Below are 19,949 nucleotides of genomic sequence, written 5' to 3'. Positions count from 1 at the left end.
GTTAGGCACCCCATTTTCTTTTCCTCCGGGCAGCCACCCGTGCCCTTGTGGGGGTCAACCCCCGAGGGTGGTACCGTGGGGGTTCAATCATTCGTTTCCCCATTAATCCCACACATGTCGAAATTGCGCCTCCCCCATCTTCTCTCCACTATGCTGACGTCGATGTTTGGGTGTCTTGAGGGAATCCATGGCATGAGTTCACTAAGCTGTTCACAGTGCTAAACCAAAAACGAAACTACGACAGGATGGTATATCGAATGATTTACTGCATCAATATAACCATGTATCCACGCAATCTGACCCTCCAAGGTCTGACCCGAACTACCATCACAGTTTTACCCTTCTAAAAACCTCGTGCTCCACCCTCTCTGTGTTAACCATCTCCGGCACGACCTCGTCCAGCCTCGTCGCGCCGGCAAGCGCCATGTTGGTTTCGAGCTCCATCCTCAGCATCATGATCAGCCTCCTGACCCCGGCCTCGCCCCATCCGTTCGTCATCGAGTAGAGCGCCGGCCTGCCCACCCCGACGGCCGAGGCACCCAGCGCCAACGCCTTGAGCACGTCCGTCCCCCGCCTGACCCCGCCGTCGAGGAACACCTCGAACCTGGACCTCGTCTCGGGCGTGAGCAGGTGCGGCGCGTGTCGCCGAATCTCCAGCAGCGTCAGCATGGGCGCCTGCGCCGTGTCTTGGGACCGACCCCCGTGGTTGGAGAGGACGATGCCGTCGACGCCAGCGCGGTGCGCCAGTACGGCGTCCTCGACCGTCTGCACGCCCTTGAGCACGAGGGGCAGGCTGGTGGCGGCCCTTAGCCAGTCCAGATCGTCCCAGGTCAGCGTTGGGTTCAGCAGCGTCATGCTGCCAGACTTGGCCACGCCGGCCGCGAATAGCGGGTCCTCGCCGTCGGCGGCCTTGATGCGGTCGTCGCGCTCCCGCCGGCCGATGACGGGGCTATCGACCGTGACGAAGATGGCGGCCGCGCCGAGTTGCTCGACCTTTTGCAGCAGCGCGCGCGTCCGGTCGTAGTCCCGCCCCGTATACAGCTGGAAGCACAGCGGCTGGTTGGGGGTCGTGCGCGCCCCAAATACCACCTCGTGTGCCGCCGTCGTCGGCATGCAGTACACGATGCCCTCGTGCCCGCACGCCCGAGCCAGGCACTGGTCACCGTCCCGGTGAGCGTAGCGGCTCAGTCCGGTCGGCGTGATGTAGATGGGGAGCGAGGATTTGATACGCCCGCCAAAGAAGCTGCATTTTGTGTCAATGGTTTCGACGTGGCGGAGGATCCGTGGGCGGAGTGTGATGCGGTTGAAGATGCGCCGCGGGTCTTGCATGGAGATCTCATCCTCCGCCCCGGACGAGTAGTACGCCCATCCGATGTCAGAAATGTACTTCTTGGCGGCGCGCTCAAAGTCGGAAACGTTGAGCATGGATGTCAGGGATGGATATATCAGTTGTGCAGGACCCGAACCGTCCGTTGCAGGTGATGGAACTTCTTCTGCTGTTGGGACTAGGGCGGTGCTTTGCTGGCTGATGGTGCCTACAAGACAGGACGGGGAGAGGGTGCTGGCGACAAGATCCGGGTCGTGGACGGATTCATACGCCGGGGTCGCATCCCGACCTGCGGATTTGAGAATGACACGGGCACCACCGGGGTGGAGCTCAAGAAATCCTAGAAACGATCAGCATGCTTTCGCTTCATTGCAGACTAGCTGGACGGAAAATAAGTGCCGAATATGAGCTATGGGCACAAGTATGATAAACGCAGTAGGAATAGTACTAAGAACGTTTAAGCCCAATGTGATTGTGGACATTGATAAAGAATGAAAAGACAGGAGAGTTTGCCAATATGTGGAAACCGAGACGGACAGGCTTACCAGTGACATCCCATACTTGGCCATGTATAACTATCCAACATGACTCTTTTGAGTTGTGTCTTGACAGTTCAGCCGCGTCGATATAGTCGTCCATTCTTGGTTCCAAATTCGAATCTTGTACTTTGATTTGAGTACCAATGAACCAAGTTGATTTGCGCTGATCATAAGCTATCTTGTAACGGTTGCTTTCTCAAAGTGCAGATCATGAAATTGCACAATTTGGGGAGCTGTCTGCTCGCTAGCAAAAAAACCCCCCCACGGAACAAATGCTAGTAGGAGGTTGGTGTGTACAGTAAGCACCACGATTTCATGGGGTATCAATCGTCAAAAGTTCCGAATTCTCTCCAGGTTCGGGTCATGAATCGCTTTTCCCCGCATGAGAAGACATGGTGGCGCTCCATGGCAACGGCTAGTGGACCAGAATGTGGGGGCAAGGGAGGCATCGTATTTGACAGTCTCCGGCAACTGTCATTGTTGCTGGGTAATGCTGGGTTCAGTCTACTCCTTTAGTCAGGGCTGCAGCGCGGCTTTTGAACGAGCTGGGTTGTTGAGGATGTTTTGGTGACATTGATCCGGCAACCCGCCGAACAAATTCTTTGGAGTTGTATAGAACAATGCTGCGCGCAGCAAATGCGAAGATGAGAACAACGAGAGAACGAGAAAGAATACTATACAAGATGCGAAATTTCAAAATGTGCAGCTTGCTACTATTTTTCCGGGTTGACGTCGTACTCGACGTCGGTTCGGATGATATATTTTGCCCCTTTGCGAACCCCGGTCCCTTCATGCAGTAGCGCACCCTTGCTTTCGCCATGAGGAAATAATGCAATCGATCCCATGATAGGCCTCACAGGATAGGCGTTCATGACACCTTCACGCAGGCTCGGTGTGAAGAATGTCGTCTCACCGCCCTCGAATTCGTCATTGAGGTAGACCAGGAACGTGAAGAGACTAGATTGTGGGTTCTCCGGAGGTGACGCATCCCATAAATACTTGCCGGTGCTAGGCTCCACCCCTGAAGGCGGCCAGGCGCCGTCAAAATGGCACCGATACTCTGCGCCTGGTACGTAGCGATACACCCGAAAGCGGCGGTTGATGCCACGTACCCTGCGACCATCCGCCATGGCAGGCACAAATGGCTTGACGCGGTCCCACAGCTTGTCGTGGAAGGCTTGGTCGACAATCCAGTACACATTGTGTGCGAGGATGCTTGCTTCGGCGCCGTCGTCGCGGATTGGGGCGTCGGGCAGATAGCCGATGGATTCCATGGCGCCCACGATAGCTCTGCATTCGTCGGGTGAGAGTACGTCTTTCATGAGCGACAGCTTGGGGACCGCTGGGTGGTGGTGATGCGTGATGGTCGGAGGTGTAGACGAGAGCTCTACGGCGTTGTCCGCGCTGAGGTAAAGAACCGCGTCGTGGAGGTTCGGCGGTTTTCGATCGGGCCCTGGTGTTCGCTCCAGAACCTGGAACTTTTCCTTGATATCTGTAGCGCAAGACTTGAAGATGGTGCCGTCCAAAACGCTTTGGTGCATCGGCCACGATTGATCTTGTTCTCGCAAACTCCAGATTTCCTGGATAGCGATTGGGTCGGAAGTCGTTGAAACGGGAACGTGTTTGACATCCCATGTCCCAGTCACCCTCGAGATGGCATCTAGAACCCTCAACAACAAACGCTGCCTTTCCGTCCAGGGCGGCAACCCGGCCTCGGCCCCGTTGATCGAAAGCCCGCTCGTGACGTCGAGGTCCCTTACCCAACGACACAACGCCCCGAGCTTGGGGGCCTCGTTGCGGATCCGCATCTCAGCGAGCAGTACCAATGCATCGATGTACTTTTCGTCGACCAGAGCACCCGATATGCGGGCCGTCAAGTTCATGGATCCATCGCCGGTGCTGTTGGCGCCCGTTGTGCAAGCCTGCCGGAAGCTGTACACTGCGGAGCGCAGATCTCGACACGCCTTGCTCTTGATGGCGGCCGGGTGTTGCGCAAGGGTGCGGAGGGTGTCAACGGCCACCTCCACCTCTTCGGACGAGACCACGGCGTTCAGGTTGTGGCTTTGACCAACGGCGGCTTGTGCCTGTGGCGCGTCGTCGGGCGGCGTGAGGCGCTTGGTGGGGGCATTCTGAAGCTGCGTCTCCGCCTTGCGCTTGTTTTTACGAGCAGCTTGCTTTGTTCTCGACATTGTGGGCGCCTCAAATATTAGAATGGATTTGGGAGACTCGGGCTCTCAACAGCTGCCCAGCATACTGGTGGCAGGTCGTTCAGGGATTTGTGGATGGCCAAGCAGCGGGTGGTTTCGTTCTGCCCACCAATCTGCTTGGCTGCGGCGGAGGCGAAATCTAAAATTTCCCCCCACCGGATTGTCACGTGCAGTGCGGGGCTCCCAATACTATAGCACAACAGAATGCCTGTTGAGGCTAATTTCACCACCCAGACTTGCCAGTGTAATCCCAGGCTTGCACACCTTGACGATCGAAAGCTTGAAGACAAGCAGCGACTGCCAAGGAAACCAAGAGATCATTGCCGATGGGAAGTGGATACAGAAACTACGTTACATGATGCCCCAGAGAGTAAGGCAGTGGAATAACCTCAAGAAGTTCTCGTACACCCGTGTTTCCGTCCATTACTGCCGGCGAAAATCGTTAGCTCATACTAGGGTAGCATCGGGCATCAGTACCACTTCGTGCGTGGTAATATACGACCAAGACCCCATCTAGACATGTCAAACCCCAGCCGGCTGTTGTCGTCATGTCACCAACATCCAATATCCGGATTTTCAAATCATGTCGGGGGTAAGGAAAGAATCAAGCTCTGAAATCCTGGACATTTTTATTTTTTATTTTCTTGTTTTTTTTATTGCGATCATTTTAATTATCTCATTTTCGTCACTGTGTCCCCCCGCTCCTGGGGATATGTGTCTCAAATAGTATTGGGTTGTCTCTCAGCACTTCGATGTAAAAAACTGTTTACACTCCTAGAAAACTCGATCTTGCTTTGGTCTGCATTAGTAGTCATGACGGTCTTGCCGAAGCTTCTGGCCCCCCCTCGCATGAGACTGCCTCGTACTGCATTACATATATGGATGGGTGTCTATTGATGCCTCTGAGTAGAAATTGGTCATCATCTCAAGGCAAAAATCAACCCCGCAAGTCGGGCCCCCTCCTAAGCCTTCTTGGCCTCCTCTCCATGACCAGATCAGGCTTCTTCTCCGCAGTCATAAAAAGCTTATACCAGCCGGCACTAACAGTCCGATGGGGTTGCACGTGGTAGACATGAATTTACAAATCCAACCTCAGTTGTTTAGTAAACGGGACGATCCCCCCTGCGACCAATCGTGAGAGACAGTACCGGTCTTTTCCTGCAATGCATCTGCTCATGGATGGATCCAACATTTCCATAGGCAAGGATCAGCACCGGGGTTATTTCATGCCGCCATGAGCAAGGTAGCCTGTCTGCCGTCGTACCAAAGCGGCTCATGTAATGGTAATAAAATAATGAACAAAGACGCAGCCATCTCCGTACACCGGCACTATTCTTCTCGTCTTCTGCCACCCATACTTGATCTCGTAGGTCCTCTGTGTTTCGATTGATCTTGTCAAAAAGATGCGCTTCTCAACTTCCCTGGCGCTTCTTGCGTGCGCTGAACTGTCAAAAGCACAGTTTGGCGTCAAGTACGACCAGTATGGCGGCAGCCCGCCCGTGTACCCATCCCGTAAGCACCGCCATCAGTGAATACTAGACGCAGTACACACTAGGGCATATCTTGCTAACATAGCTATTCTGGCAGCACACACATCTGGAGCTGGAGGATGGGAAGGTGCTTTGGGTAAGGCCAAGGACTTTGTTGGCAAGCTTACACCAGAAGAAAAGGCAAGCATGGTAACTGGTATGTAAAAGCTGCTGCGATCAAACACATATATCGATCTGCTCTCCCCCAATGATGAAGACTAAACCACTTTTGCAGGCACACCTGGCCCCTGCGTTGGCAACATTGCTCCGATCCCGCGCCTCAATTTCAGCGGGCTATGTCTTCAAGACGGTCCAGCTGCCATCCGCCAGGCTCTACTTGCCAGCGTCTTTCCGGCTCAGCTTCACTTGGCCGCCAGCTGGGATCGTGATCTGGTCCGGAGGCAAGGTGAGCTGATGGCGCAGGAGTTCAGAGGAAAAGGAAGCCACGTGGTCCTGGGTCCTGTTGTCGGACCGTTAGGGCGCTCTGCATATGGTGGTCGCAACTGGGAAGGCTACTCTCCCGACAAGTATCTCTCGGGCGTTCTGGTGGAACAGACGGTCCAGGGAATACAATCGACTGGAGTCCAGGCCTGCACCAAGCACTTCATTGGCAACGAGCAAGAGACTCAACGGTACCCAAGCGACTCGAACGGCGTACGGATAGAAGCCGTTTCGTCCAACATGGACGACCGGACCATGCACGAGACTTACCTCTGGCCTTGGTACAACGCCATCAAGGCCGGCACCGCATCTGTCATGTGCTCCTACCAGCGGCTCAACGGGAGCTACGCCTGCCAGAACAGCAAGGTCCTCAACGGTCTGCTTAAAGGCGAGCTCGGTTTCCAGGGCTATGTGATGTCTGACTGGGGGGCAGTCCACGCCGGAGTCGCGTCGATCGAAGCCGGTCTTGACATGAACATGCCCGGTGGTCTTACCACCAATACGGTTGGGGACGCATCTTTCTTTGGCGGCAATATCACCTCCGCGCTCAAGAATAATACACTTGCTGTAGAGCGCGTCAACGACATGATCGAGAGGCTCATGGCGCCCTACTTCCACCTCAAACAGGATCAGGGCTTTCCCCCTGTGGACGAAACAGGCCCCAAGATTCCCGGCAGCTTTAGCACTGGAGCCTGGTTGCACAACTACACGCTCGGTCCGCTGGTTGATGTACGTGCCGACCACGGAGCCTTCATTCGCGAAGCTGGTGCGGCTGGCACCGTCCTCCTGAAGAACACCAAAAAGGTCCTCCCGCTCAAGAAGCCTAAAAACATCGCCGTCATTGGTAACGATGCTGCAGATTTCACCGTAGGAGGGTACACGGCAGGGCTCAACATGTCAGGTTTCAGCAACTACGACATTGGCACCCTGCCAATCGGCGGTGGCTCCGGAACCGGACGCTTCAGCTATGTCGTGTCGCCCTTGGAGGCGATCAAGGCGCGTGGGAGGGACTACGGTGCCCTGGTGCAGTATTTTACAGACAACAAATTCATCCTCGCCGGCGGGCTTAACAACTTGTATCCGCAGCCGGACGTGTGCCTCGTTTTTGTCAAATCTTGGGCCGAAGAAGGAAAGGACAGATTCTCTCTGCTGCCGGAATGGGACTCGACCAAGGTGGTCGAGATGACCGCCCGGAGGTGTAGCAACACGGTCGTCGTCGCCCACGGAGCCGCACCCAACGTCTTCCCCTGGCGCGACAACGAGAATGTCACCGCCATTCTTGCAGCGCACATGCCCGGCCAGGAGACGGGCAACGCCATCGCGGACGTGCTCTTCGGCGACGTCAACCCGAGCGGCAAGCTCCCCTACACGATCGCAGCGAGCGTCGACGACTACGACAAGAACCTCGTCAACAGCACCGAGCTGCTGCAGTCAAGGGACGCCAACATCTGGCAGGCCGACTTTGTCGAGGGCCAGCTGATCGACTACCACGCGTTCGACGCGCACAACAAGGCGCCCGCCTACGAGTTCGGCTTCGGGCTCAGCTACACGACCTTTTCCCTCTCGGACCTCAAGACCAACGCATCGGCGTCCAACGCCCCACGCACGCCCTCGACCGACGCCAAAGTTCCGCCCGGCGGCAACGTCGAGCTGTGGGACGTGCTGGCGACGCTGACGGCCACGGTCAAGAACACGGGCGACGTCGCGGGCGCCGCGGTGCCGCAGCTGTACATCTCCCTGCCGGCCGGCGAGGCGGGGAACGGAACGCCGGTGCGGGGTCTTCGCGGGTTCGACAAGATCAAGCTCGGCGCCGGCGAGGCCAAGGCCGTGACGTTCCACCTCACCAGGAGGGACTTGAGCTTCTGGGACACCAAGGCGCAGGCTTGGAAGCTGCCCACAGGGGCCATCGGTGTCGATGTTGGGTTTAGTTCCCGAGACTTGATACTGAAGGGAGAGATCAAGGTTTAATTTTGACAAGAAGAAGAAAAGAAACTGTTGATCTAATACCTAGACGGACACAATTGCATGCTCCGTCAAATAGTACAAGACCTTTTCTATTACCGTTGATTGCACGAGCTACGAACCTATTTCATGTTCTGCCTTGGATTGAGACGCAATCAACCAACTTCCTCGGATGTTCACTAGGTAGAGAAGGCAGAGGTAGGTATGTTATGGCTTTTGGCTGCTCGGATTGAATCAAGTCATGGACATAACGCGGGAACGGGGATTCGGGCTATAAGGACAATGAGTTTGATGTTGTGCCAACGGACTCGGGTGCTTCGGAATATCCGTTTGGCAAAATTTGCATGGATGCAACCACTGCAACCTGACTCCTGAGGTCGTTCAAAAAAAAAAAAAAATAAATAAACAGGGTAGTGCCAACAATTTTATGACAAGTGCTTGATTGCAAGTATCGAATTAGCAGTTTTGAAGGGCAGTGTTGCTGACGCAAACAATGGCAGAAATGCGCGATCTCAATAAACCATCGGGCTCAAGGAGAGTTTAGATGATCTGGGCGAATCTGATCAGTGTTGGAGCAGGAGCGGGGAAACGGGTGGCAATATTCTGCTCCATCCTCAACAGCCATTTCGTTGTATCCAGCCAGCCAACCAACCAACAACTGCACCATGCTGTTTAACATACCATAGCTCCCCCGCAATCGACACTCTGCAGGAACGGGAGCTCCCAAGAACCACAAGTTTCACTTATCTGACATGCACGCATTGAGATTTTGACATCTATGGTGCAAATCAGACACATCGCTATGGCAGCCGTACAAAAGCTCAACGTCCAGACTTTCCCCCGTCCGCCAGCGCTGCAAAAGATCTCTCGCCACGTCCAGATCAAATGGGACGGAGACCTCATCGCTGATACCAAGGACGCCTACTGGGTTTTAGAAACGCATCATCCACCGAGTAAGTGTCACCAGAAGAACCTTGTTCACTCCCCCCTGTAGGATTCAATCAAGTCCATCCAGCAGTATGTATGCTAACAATAGAAACAAAAAAAAACCCCCACCAAAATCAGCATACTACCTCCCTCCCTCTTCCGTCCTCGCCCCTTTGGCCAAGACCACCCGCCGCACCTATTGCGAGTGGAAAGGTCACGCCACGTACCATGTCATCACGCACCCGACGACGGGCAAGACCGTTGAGAACAAGGTCTGGTCGTACGAGCAGCCGACCGAGGGTTTCGTCGCCATCAAGGACTACTTGTCGTTCTACGCCAATGCTCCCTGGGAGTGCTACGTCGACGGCGAAAAGGTCAAGCCGCAGCCGGGCGACTTTTACGGCGGCTGGGTGACGAGCGACATTGGTGGCATCGTCAAGGGCCAGAACGGAAATGCGGATCCGTTTGTATAGTTTACTCGGGCCTCTGATATATTGTCACTCGACGTGATCTGAAAACAATAAGTTGGCGAACACGAAGAATTTGCAGAGAAGTTTTGCGAAATCGCTGGCTTTTTTTTTTTTTTTTTTTTTTTTTTTTAAAAAAAAAAAAATCTTCAAGATTTGAGACCCCCAATGCTAAAAACAGCAAAGTGCAAAACAAACATGTTCGCTGAACAAATACAAGCCAAGAAAACAGAAACGCTGTACTCCTCCCAAAGCCAAAATAAGAACCTTTAGCTAGGTAATTCATTTCATTGCGATGTCCGCAACCACAGCCCGGTGGTCGCTCATGAAGAGGTTGTCGACAAAGTTGGCGCGGACCTCGTACTTCTGCACCGTGTAAGGCGAGTCGGAGTTGGGACCGATCCACACAAAGTCGATCCTGCCGCGGCCCTTGCCCTGCTCGAACGCGGTGTAGGTGAGTTCCTCTCCGCTGCGCTGCGCCGCCGTCGCGACGTCGTGCACGTCCTTGAGGTAGTTCATGTCGGCCAGGGCCTTGGGGGCGTCGCCGCCGGCCACGGCGTTGAAGTCTCCGGTCAGCGACACGGGCAGCTTTCCGCCCTGGGCCTTGGACATTTCCTGCATCTGTGCGACGGCGACCTTGATGCCGGCGATGCGGGCCTCGGGCGACACGTTGTCGAGGTGCGTGTTGGCGTGCAGGAAGCGAGTCTTGGTCGCGATGTGCTCGAACACGGCCAGCGTCACGATGCGGCTGCTGCCGGCGCCCGACGCCTTGCTGGGCTTGTCGGGCGTCTCGGTGAGCCACTTGGTCGCGCTCGTCACCACCTTGAGGTCCTTTGTGTTGTAGATGATGGGACTGAACTCGCCCTTGGACTTGCCGTCCTCGCGCGCCACGCCAATGTGGTCCCATCCCGAGCCCAGGCCCTTCTTGATGTCGTTCAGCTGGTTGCTGAGCACCTCCTGCAGCCCAAACACGGAGGCCGAGCCGGCGGTGGCCGGCTTGGCCGCGATGTCGGTCATGGTCTTGATCAACACGGGGCCGCGCTCACTCCAGGCCTTCTCCTGCTTCTCACGCTTGCTGGCGTCGGCGTCGAACCGAATGTTGAAGGACGTGATGCGCAGGGTAAGGTTCTTGGCCTGACGGGGGATCAGCGCCCCGGCATCGACGACCGAGCCGGCGGCCACAAGCAGAGCGATGAGGTTTGTGGGAAGCATTTTGGCGGTTGTTGTTTGTGGATATATGAAAAAGATGAAAAAAGATGAAAAAAGATGAAAAAAAGATGAAAAAAAGATGAAAAAGACAAAAGAAAAAGAACAAGTAAGTACCGAGAGACTGAAATCAAGACAGACAAAGGAAACAAGGAAAAAAAAACAGGAGAAATGAAAAGAAAAGGAAAAAAGGAAAAAAAGAGGGCAAGTTACTGCAAACCTCGACTGGATGACAATGGGTGGTGAGGAACAGAAAAGACCAGGAGAAAGCATCAAAGGCGAATCTTGACCCCTTTATAGTAAGTCATCTACATCTTGCCACAGATGCCCTACAGGGCTACAAACCGGAATGTCTTGCAATGCTTGCTGAGTCGCTTGGCCTGTCGAAGATCAATGCGCAGCACCTAAGCTTAGACTTTCGGTTTGCCTCAATGGTGTTCTTTGACGCTTGCCAAGACGATTGCATACCACCTTGGCTATTTCGGGACGATCAGGCATGATGAACCTTTTACACCTTAATCTGGTAATCATGTGGAGAACCACCCAGGCTTCGTCGATCCACCACGACAGGTTTTTTTTCCCGGGGGTTTTCGTTTTTTTTTAGCAGCAGTCAAAGCAAGAAAGTTCAAAGAGTTCATGACAAGAACACGATATTGCGCAAGTTTATGGTTGGTTTTGTTCTCTCCCCAACGAAAAAATTTATTGGTTTGCATAGATGAGCCTAGCATCATAGATATATATATGTACAACAAAAGGATAAAGGGTTAAGTTACAGGTGGGCTGAGCCCTGGAGTGATTGGGGTGATTATACAGGATCAGCAACAAGGAATTTTAACTTCCAGGTTAGTTCCCGGTGAAGATCCCTTTCAACCCCTATTGAAAAACGAGTCATACGACTGACTACCTAAAATTCAAAAACAAGTTTACTCGAACTGCAGCTCCTCATCGACAAGCTGCTCAGCCGCACGCCTGGGCAGAGAGCGGCGGCGGCGGCCGTTGCACTCGGCAGAATCCTCCTGCGCATTGGACTTGACTTGCTTGATGCTCTTGGTGCCGCTAGTGTTCTTGTTGTTGTTGTTGTTGTTGTTGTTGCCGTTGGAGGCAGCGGCAGAGGCGCCACCGCCAGAGACAGTGGTGGTCTTGTCGCCACCGGCACCGTTGGCCGAGCCACGAATGGTACCGCCGGGGATGACGTCAGGGCCAGGGGAGACGTCGTAGCTGGTCGAGCTGCCCCAGACGCTGAAGTTGACGGCCTTGTCAGTGGACTTGTAGATGCCGGGGATCTTGGCGCTGGTGCCGGGCATGCTGGTGGCCGAGTTGCCAGTCACCTCGATCTGCATGCAGGCGACGTAGAACTCGGCCTGACCGTCGTGGGCGCCGTGCAGACCAATGTGCTCGCCGCGGAGGAGGTACTGGCCGTCGGGGATGGTGGCGGGGATGATGGCGTTGACGTTGTTCTCGCCCCAGCTGCACCAGGCGTCGGTGCGGAGGCTCTCGGCGCTTCCCTGCTTGCAGATCAGGCTCTGGTGGATCTTGTACCAGTCCTCTCCGTTGTCCGTCTTGGCGTTGGCGACCGGCGACACGTAAACCTGGGCCGGGCCGGGGTGCAGCATGCCGTTGGCCCCGAAGCCCTGCCTCATGGCAACCTTGTCGCCGGCCTTGACCTTGAGGACGTCCTTGGCACCAACGGCGCCCTTGTTGCAGGCAAAGTCGGCGACTGTCGGGGTGATGGATCCCTCGGGCGTCTTGTTGAACTTGATGGGCATGAAGCCGTTCTGGTGCTTGCGGATAGAAGCATTGTCTCCGCCGACCTGCTTGCCGTTAAGCTCGGTCTTGTCGAAGGCGTAATGGGCGCTGGTAAGCGAGGCCATGCCGAGCAGGACGGTGGTGATGGTTCCGGTGGTCTTCATCTTGGCGGTAGGTGGGAGAAGAAGTAAAAAAAGGTAAATGATATCTTGGAATGAATATCACGTGTCTTAATCAACAAGCACGAGTATGTTCTTTGGAGCTTTTGGAAAAAAAGGTGGGAAAAAAAGGATTTGGAAGCGAAAAGAATGGACGTCAAGTCTTGTGAACGGTGAGGCAAAATCGATGTCAGTCGAGACACGAATTTAAAGATAGTGATAGGATTCGAAGAGAACGAAGGAATGTAAAGTAAAAGCTGCGAAAGAGATACTCTGGTTGAGCTGATCTACAAAACAAACGAACCAGATCTACGAGAGAGCGAAGTCGATTTATATATCAAGATTCCAAGTTCAAGACGGCACCCCCGCCCGCAAGCGCGCGCTTGCACTCTGGGCAAGTCGGAGCGAGATCGTCATCGCCGTCGTCCCACATGATGGGCCTAACATCATCCTTGATGGGCAGAAAATGGGGTGGTATGTTAATGCGATGCAGCTTGTGAGATTTAGGGGTTAGGCGCTTTAACGCCAAGAAAGCTAGGAGAATTGTTCCTTCAATCAGAAAGTCGTGATAGAAACGTTTAGCATCGTCACCACCAGGTCAACGCCGGCGGTCACATGGATAACAAGCAAGAAATACCGGGGCGAAGAAAGGGGGTATGCAGGGGACGGTATTGACTACGCATTTTGGTGCTGCCGTTTTCCGATTTGGGAGGGTCATAGTGGCCAAAAGCAACCCAGGCCCAGAAAAAAAAAAAAGGAAAGAAAAGAAAGGAAAATTGCCCTTGGACAAGAATACCTTACAAAAACGGGGTCACAAAGGAGGCGACTACAAAGGGCGAATATCAGCGAAAAGCTTGTGAACCAAGGGGTAAATAATCTCACAAATAGCTTTCCTGAGTATTTTGGGGCAAGAAATAAGTTAAAATGTTATATACATGGTAATGAAGCTATTCGCGCCATTCCAATTCCTTGATAATCACAATATGCAGGCAATTTAGGTGGTTCCAACAATCCATGAAGCCATATCAAGTCCCTATTTTTGCGATCTCCGCTTTGCCTACCAACGATTAGGTCGTTGGCACTGGACAAAATGTATGGTAGCAGGGTTACTGAGGATCAAGTGGAGATTGCCGAGGTCGATCAAGGTAAAAAAAAAAAAAAAAAAAAAACATTGGGCGTTTCCTCTTAATGATTCTCCCCTAATTATCAGCTCGTGTATATCCACCCAATTCGAGAATGTTGTCTGGCTTCCCTGTAATTCGGTCGCCGCGCGCGCGAGGTGTTCGTTATCTGCCTTGTGAGGTTCTAACCCAAATAAGCAGAACGATACGAGAGTCAGTCGGCATCGATAGGCCGACCGTCTCGTGTTGAAGCGCTTGCGACAATCTTTCCTACGATGGCCTAATGGCCTATGGGACTGGGTAAAATGAGGGTAAAATGAGCCCCATCTATCTGGAGGCATGAAGCCGTCGTCAAGTTCGCTTCTTGGTTTCGGATTTGCAACATGAGACGGTTAGCATCCATGCAGGAACCGCTGTGCCTGAGTTAGCGCGACCCACGAGTGTGCTGCTGTGGATTTTCAGACCAAAAAGGGAAAGCGCCAGGGGACTAAGCGAATGGTTTACGGCAAGGGTTGTCGCAGGGCAGGGATTTGTCTGGGCCTGAATGTTGCTGACAAAGTGGGGAACCGAAACAAAGTAGGGGATGCGAAAAGACCGAACGAGTTCGCGATCTTGATACCTGTTTTGGCGGCATAACAACCGAATGGTCAATTAGGTTGCGGGCGGAAAATTTTTGAAAACCTAGGTATCTATCTCTATCTCATGATAATTACCGGCTTGAAAATCATTCGATATTTTCGAGGCTAAACTTGCTTGCCTGGGGAAAATAAAGTGGCAAACCGATTGTGCTTTTAATCATGGTCACTCGGCCTTGTTTTTGCGGTCTCTGTTGTTGCGATCCACTTTCTGATCTTTTGTCTGCTGTACATACAGTAATGTTCATAAAATAACAAGGCTCGCCTGTCTTGCGTGCGTGCTTCATGACTATCGAGTGTAGAGTACTCTGGAACTCTTCCACCCCGATGTTACAGCCCTGAACAGGAGTCACACAAGGATGGCATCTTCGGTTGAGATATCCGATCGACCAGTCGAGGGAACAGGCTCTCTCAACAGACCAATCCACACTGCACTTGAGCCGCAACCATGACAATCAACCAAGGGAAATGGCAAATCATCCTCCACATTCAGATTCACACCGTACCCTGCAATAGTGCAAATCATAACACTCCAGCCACCGTTGATTGTCTGGTTCGCGTATCACACATACCCAGGCTTGGTCTCGATGTGCCCAGGGGCAGGGCCGTCTCCATCATGACATGACCGTCGCCAGTGCTACCTCGGCCACTCCATGGTTATCCGCTTGGTCTTGGGAAATCTATATAAAGCCGTTGATCTTTACCACTCAAAATTAACCTTTCATCTCTTCTTTCTCATCAACCTACAGGATCAAGCCTAGTATTCCCACCTTCCTTCCTCGCAACCATCTGCAAATTTCAATTCTTTACCGCCGGTCGGTTTCCTATTTTTACCAACTAAACACTCTTTTATTCTCCACTTTTCGGTCTTTACCAAGAAACCCACCCATAATCCGACAAAATGCAGTTCTCTTTCGCCACCGTCATCTTCGGCCTTGCCGCCCTTGCCGCCGCCACCCCCGCCGCTCCCAGCAGCCAGCTCGCGGCCCGCCAGAACAGCGCCACTGGCACCTGCTGCATTCCCAACAGGAGTCTGAAGCAAGAAATCTGCACCACCGAGACCGGCGAGGCGGCCAAGTGCGTGCCCGGAGGCAACGCCTGTAAGTAGCTCCAAACCGGGTTTTAAAACTCCCCATGGTTCTGCGCCTACGTTACTGACATACAAATTTGCAATCGAAATAGGCGGCAGCGCCCTGAGCTGTGTTGGCAACAGCAGGCTCGCGTGTGACAACACCATTTCCGAGCGCTCTGGCAAGCTTTGCCGCACCAAGGTCAACGGTGGCTTCCTGGACGGTGCCAGGGTTGTCAAGAACCTTCGTGACAGCAAGGTCAACTAAACCATTTTTTTCCGGTCTGGCTGATTTCGACCTTCCTCGGTCTGTCCTGGGGACAACCGATTCGACATGGCACCGAGTTGTGGACGACATAAGTGTTCGTAGTTGGAATAGGGCGAGGAAGGAAGGATTACAAGTTTAATAATACTACCGCTTCGATTCTTCGCCTTTTTTTTCCGTCCATGTTCTTGTCATTTGAGTGATCCGATGTGCCCTCGGCTTCGTCATCGTCTTAATTTTCGTTTTATGATTGTCATGTTTCGACAGTGTGAACGCATGCCAGAACAGGGATTACGTTCTGCCCCTTTCCGCCCCTGTTTGACAATTTGCATGTATATTATAGCATGCGAGGCATTGCATAACCCGCCGTCTTGGCGTCACAGGAGCTTCCTTGGGGGTTTATGAATTTGCCCACGGGGCTTTTTCTCCTGAATGGGATAGATAATGAGCAAGTAGACGCCTAACGTGCATTTTTTTTCTTGTGTCATCGGGGCACCAATTCCACGGTATCAACCAAGTTTACCAGTCTACTAGAGAGGTACTATACATGCGTGCCTCGTGACAAAACCAGAAACACTACAGTAGCTGGAATTGAATCAGGCACTAAACTTGTACAACCTATGCGAACACTTGCTCCCTGGTCAAGACACTACCACAGGGAGCCCCGAACACGCTGCATCCTTACTAATTGGATTGTCAGATTTTGTTTGCAATATATATTATCAAATCCATCAATCCAAGGCTCTGGGCCACTTGGAGATCAATATAGTCGCTACCCATCCCGGAAACAGCATTAAGTTTGCTGTATCAGCATTATATTTGTGGCAGCATCTCATCTACAGTAGAGTCTAGAATATCGATATACTCACAATTCTTCTTCTTTTTTTTTTTTTTTTTTTTTAAGACTAGAATCATTTGTGAAAAAGGTGTCAGAATTGATAATGTCTCGTCAATCGAAATTTTTGCCTCTGACTGCAGCAAGTGCTTCCATACTTTCCTCCCACCCTCCTAAGAGGCAAGCTAAGGTAGCTTGTCAGTTTGTCAGTAGGCCAGCATCGCAACCCGCCTCCGCACGATTTGCTGCACCCCGCACCGTTTCAAGAACCCACCTCTCCCGCGTTGCCGTCGGGTTACCATTCCTGTAAATCCGAGAATGCGGTTGGTCTCTTGGCAGCAACACACTGGTAGAGCAATCGAGCATAGGGACCACATTGAGTATGTGAAGCAAGACTACTACCAGCCCGTAATATTAAGATTGTTTTGCCACCGAGCAATTGACTGATGTCTGCAGCGCTCAACCGTCTAGACAGCTGATTTATTTTATGGTGCGATCCTAACTAATCTTGCGGACTCGTCCGCTTTTCACTGGCCCCGAATGCAACCGACTATTTGCGTGGCAAAGTACGGAATAACTGGTGTTAGTCATTGACGGGAGCTTTCGTCTTTTGGCTGTGTTTTTTTATTATTATTGCAACAACAACCAACCAAACTTAAAATGCCAGGGAAGGCCGAGAGGAGATAAACCCCTCAAAATCCGCGTCGATGCATATCAGGATTTTCTATTTCCCCGCGCCTGTCCGATTCGTTGCTGCAATCCGAATTTCGGAGGGTTTGATGCCCTTTTGTGCAAAGTTTGGCGGGATTGGGGGGGACGGGTAGTCCGCCGCCACAACGGAAAAAGCAAAATATTTCGATCCCGCTACACTTAACCTTGACCGAGTTCTCTCCAATACCAACATCAGGCAGCAGGTTGCGGCTGTCATTCATCCCTTGCTGCACTCACAATCCCGCTCCAAGGGTATAAAAGTTCGTCGTCCCAAGTCATGTCCCCATCCGAAGTCGTAAAATTCCCCGCCGACGACCGCATCGAGCCAGGCTCGACCGACTACCCGGCGGCTCAGTTCCCCACCATCAAGAACACCTCGGTGGACGTCGACGCCGCAGCAGATGAAATCATCGGCGCCCTCAACAAGGCCCTCGACGCCGGAGACGCCAGCGCCGTGGCCGGCCTGTTTCTCCCAGATGGCGCCAGCCACGGCTACTGGCGCGACCACCTGTGTCTGACGTGGGTCATGCGCACCCTCAAGGGTCGCGGGCAGATCGGCAGCTTCCTGGCCAACGAGACACCCCACGATGGTGGCGACGTGAGGTTGCCCAGGAGGATTACGATCGACAGGAGCAGCGACTTTAGGTCGCCCACGCTGTCGGCCTTTGAGGCCTCGGGCAAGCACAGGTGCATAAGCTTCCACGTCGAGGTCCAGGCGCAGCACGGCAAGGGCCGCGGCGTGGCTCGCCTCGCGGAAGGTGAGGATGGCAAGATCTACATCGCGACGCTTTTCACCTCGCTGGTAGAGATCGAGGGTCATCCGGAGCCTGTCAGGGGCCAAAGGGTGAAGGGTGTCGAGCACAAGGGGACGCACGATGAGCCGAACTGGCGCGAGAGGCTGGAGGCCGCTGCGCGGTTTGAAGATCATGAGCCTACAGTCCTCGTTGTTGGTTAGTAAATTTGTAGTTTCGGAAGAGTAGTGTTCAGCATGGGCTGGAAGCAGAGTTGACGCATCTAACAAAGATAATAGGAGCCGGACAAGGTGGCCTCTCCGTCGCAGCCCGACTACAAATGCAAGGAATACCAACCCTCGTCATTGATCGCAACCCCCGCGTGGGTGATTCATGGCGGAACCGCTATCATCACCTAGTCTTACATGACCCGATCTGGTACGACCACATGCCGTACATACCATTTCCCGACCACTGGCCCGTCTTCACACCCAAAGACAAGATTGCGGACTTCTTCGAGTCCTACGTCAGCCTCCTCGAGCTCAAGGTATGGACAGGCACGAACCTGGCCGACTCGACCTGGGACGAGGAGAATAGGGTGTGGACGGTGAAGCTGGAGAGGGCGGGCGAGACCAGGACGGTCAGGCCGAGGCACATCATCCAGGCGACCGGCCACTCGGGCAAGAAGAACTTTCCGCAGATCAAGGGCATGGACGCCTTCAAGGGCGCGCGGCTCTGCCACTCGTCAGAGTTCCCCGGGGCGACGCCCAACTCGGCCGGGAAGCGCGCCGTCGTGGTCGGGTCCTGCAACTCTGGCCACGACATCGCGCAGGACTTTTACAGCAAGGGCTACGACGTGACCATGGTGCAGCGGTCGTCGACGTGCGTCGTCGGGTCCGACGCCATCGTCAACATCGGCCTGGCGGGTCTGTACGAGGAGGGCGGGCCGCCGACCGAGGACGCGGACCTGGTGCTGTACTCGTACCCCTTTGAGCAGTTCAAGACGGCGCAGCGGGCCGTCACGGCGCTGCAGAACGAGGCGGACCGCGAGATCCTCGAGGCGCTGGAGCGGGTCGGGTTCAAGGTCGACATGGGCCCCGAGGCGTGCGGCCTCTTCATCAAGTACTTCCAGCGCGGAGGGGGCTACTACTTGGACGTCGGGGCAAGCCGGCTCATCGCCGACGGCAAGATCAAGATCAAACAGGGCTGCGAGATCAGCGAGGTGCTGGCCGACGGGCTCCTGTTCGCCGACGGACAGAAGCTCGAGGCCGACGAGATCGTCTTTGCCACCGGGTACCTGAACATGAGGGGCGAGGCCAGGGCCATCTTTGGCGACACCCTGGCGGACCGCGTCGACGACGTCTGGGGGTTCGACGACAAGGGCGAGCACAGGACCATTTGGAGCAGGAGTGGGCATCCTGGCTTCTGGTTCATGGGCGGAAATCTAGCTCTCTGCCGGTACTTTTCGAGGCTTCTGGCCCTGCAGATCAAAGCTGCCGAGCTGGGATTGAACAAACTGTAGTTGGTATTAGCTTAAGTTTGCGTGTTCAGTGTTAAAAAGTACACAGCGAATAACACTAGCTTTACTGTAGTAAGAATCATCTAATCAATCTCCCTGCTCATTCAAGTTGGCCCCCAGTAGATGGAAGAAGCAAGCCTTTCAGTGACTGGCAGTCACAATGAAGCTCGGATCGCACATACAAAATAGAATAATAAACTGGCCAGCAGTTGTCTGGTCAAGGTTCCCATTACAATAATCTTTTCAAGACCAGTCCAGTGATGGAACAAATAATCCTGGACGCAGCAACCACGTTTGATAAAGCGCCGTTTTCATGCACTCAATCTTAACGTGATATACCCTTTGGTTTACCGTAAAATGCACTTGATAGGTCAGATATATCCTCGAGAAATTTACCGAAATCACGCCCTGTACACCTACTCTGGGCTTGGGGAGGATACTGGGTACGGTGAATTACTGGCATTTGTTCTGCTGTTGTCAATATTATGCACGAGGGGTGCTATGAGTCTTGTCTTTTCCAGAGAGAGATACAAAATGGGTTGTCACATCAGATG

At 53.5% G+C, this 19,949-nt stretch overlaps 7 protein-coding genes across 7 annotated transcripts; 4 read left to right on the top strand and 3 right to left on the bottom strand.

Moving 5' to 3' along the window:
• Positions 1–327: 327 nt before the first annotated feature.
• On the bottom strand, positions 328–4,055 carry PpBr36_02549 (uncharacterized protein; the record flags this gene model as incomplete). Its single annotated transcript, XM_029889730.1, has 2 exons — positions 328–1,667; positions 2,672–4,055. The coding sequence occupies 2 exons, from the start codon at positions 4,053–4,055 to the stop codon at positions 328–330; spliced, it is 2,724 nt and encodes a 907-aa protein (XP_029753614.1).
• A 1,421-nt stretch (positions 4,056–5,476) lies between these two features.
• On the top strand, positions 5,477–8,011 carry PpBr36_02548 (uncharacterized protein; the record flags this gene model as incomplete). Its single annotated transcript, XM_029889729.1, has 3 exons — positions 5,477–5,585; positions 5,649–5,759; positions 5,838–8,011. The coding sequence occupies 3 exons, from the start codon at positions 5,477–5,479 to the stop codon at positions 8,009–8,011; spliced, it is 2,394 nt and encodes a 797-aa protein (XP_029753615.1).
• A 796-nt stretch (positions 8,012–8,807) lies between these two features.
• PpBr36_02545 (uncharacterized protein) lies at positions 8,808–12,542 on the top strand (the record flags this gene model as incomplete). Its single annotated transcript, XM_029889726.1, has 4 exons — positions 8,808–8,958; positions 9,071–9,395; positions 9,711–10,596; positions 11,544–12,542. 4 exons carry the CDS (start codon positions 8,808–8,810, stop codon positions 12,540–12,542), a joined length of 2,361 nt encoding a protein of 786 aa, XP_029752776.1.
• PpBr36_02547 (uncharacterized protein) lies at positions 9,682–10,611 on the bottom strand (the record flags this gene model as incomplete). Its single annotated transcript, XM_029889728.1, has 1 exon — positions 9,682–10,611. One exon carries the CDS (start codon positions 10,609–10,611, stop codon positions 9,682–9,684), a length of 930 nt encoding a protein of 309 aa, XP_029753624.1.
• Positions 11,529–12,515, bottom strand: PpBr36_02546 (uncharacterized protein; the record flags this gene model as incomplete). The annotated part of the gene is made up of 1 exon (XM_029889727.1): positions 11,529–12,515. One exon carries the CDS (start codon positions 12,513–12,515, stop codon positions 11,529–11,531), a length of 987 nt encoding a protein of 328 aa, XP_029753625.1.
• Positions 12,543–15,166: 2,624 nt separating the features above from the next.
• Positions 15,167–15,602, top strand: PpBr36_02544 (uncharacterized protein; the record flags this gene model as incomplete). Its single annotated transcript, XM_029889725.1, has 2 exons — positions 15,167–15,365; positions 15,448–15,602. The coding sequence occupies 2 exons, from the start codon at positions 15,167–15,169 to the stop codon at positions 15,600–15,602; spliced, it is 354 nt and encodes a 117-aa protein (XP_029753623.1).
• A 1,820-nt stretch (positions 15,603–17,422) lies between these two features.
• PpBr36_02543 (uncharacterized protein) lies at positions 17,423–19,398 on the top strand (the record flags this gene model as incomplete). The annotated part of the gene is made up of 2 exons (XM_029889724.1): positions 17,423–18,095; positions 18,176–19,398. The coding sequence occupies 2 exons, from the start codon at positions 17,423–17,425 to the stop codon at positions 19,396–19,398; spliced, it is 1,896 nt and encodes a 631-aa protein (XP_029752774.1).
• Positions 19,399–19,949: the final 551 nt, after the last annotated feature.

The sequence above is a fragment of the Pyricularia pennisetigena genome, chromosome 3 (genome assembly GCF_004337985.1).
Source record: "Pyricularia pennisetigena strain Br36 chromosome 3, whole genome shotgun sequence".
NCBI classification, from domain to species: domain Eukaryota; kingdom Fungi; phylum Ascomycota; class Sordariomycetes; order Magnaporthales; family Pyriculariaceae; genus Pyricularia; species Pyricularia pennisetigena.
This window is presented reverse-complemented; position numbering and strand designations above follow the sequence as displayed.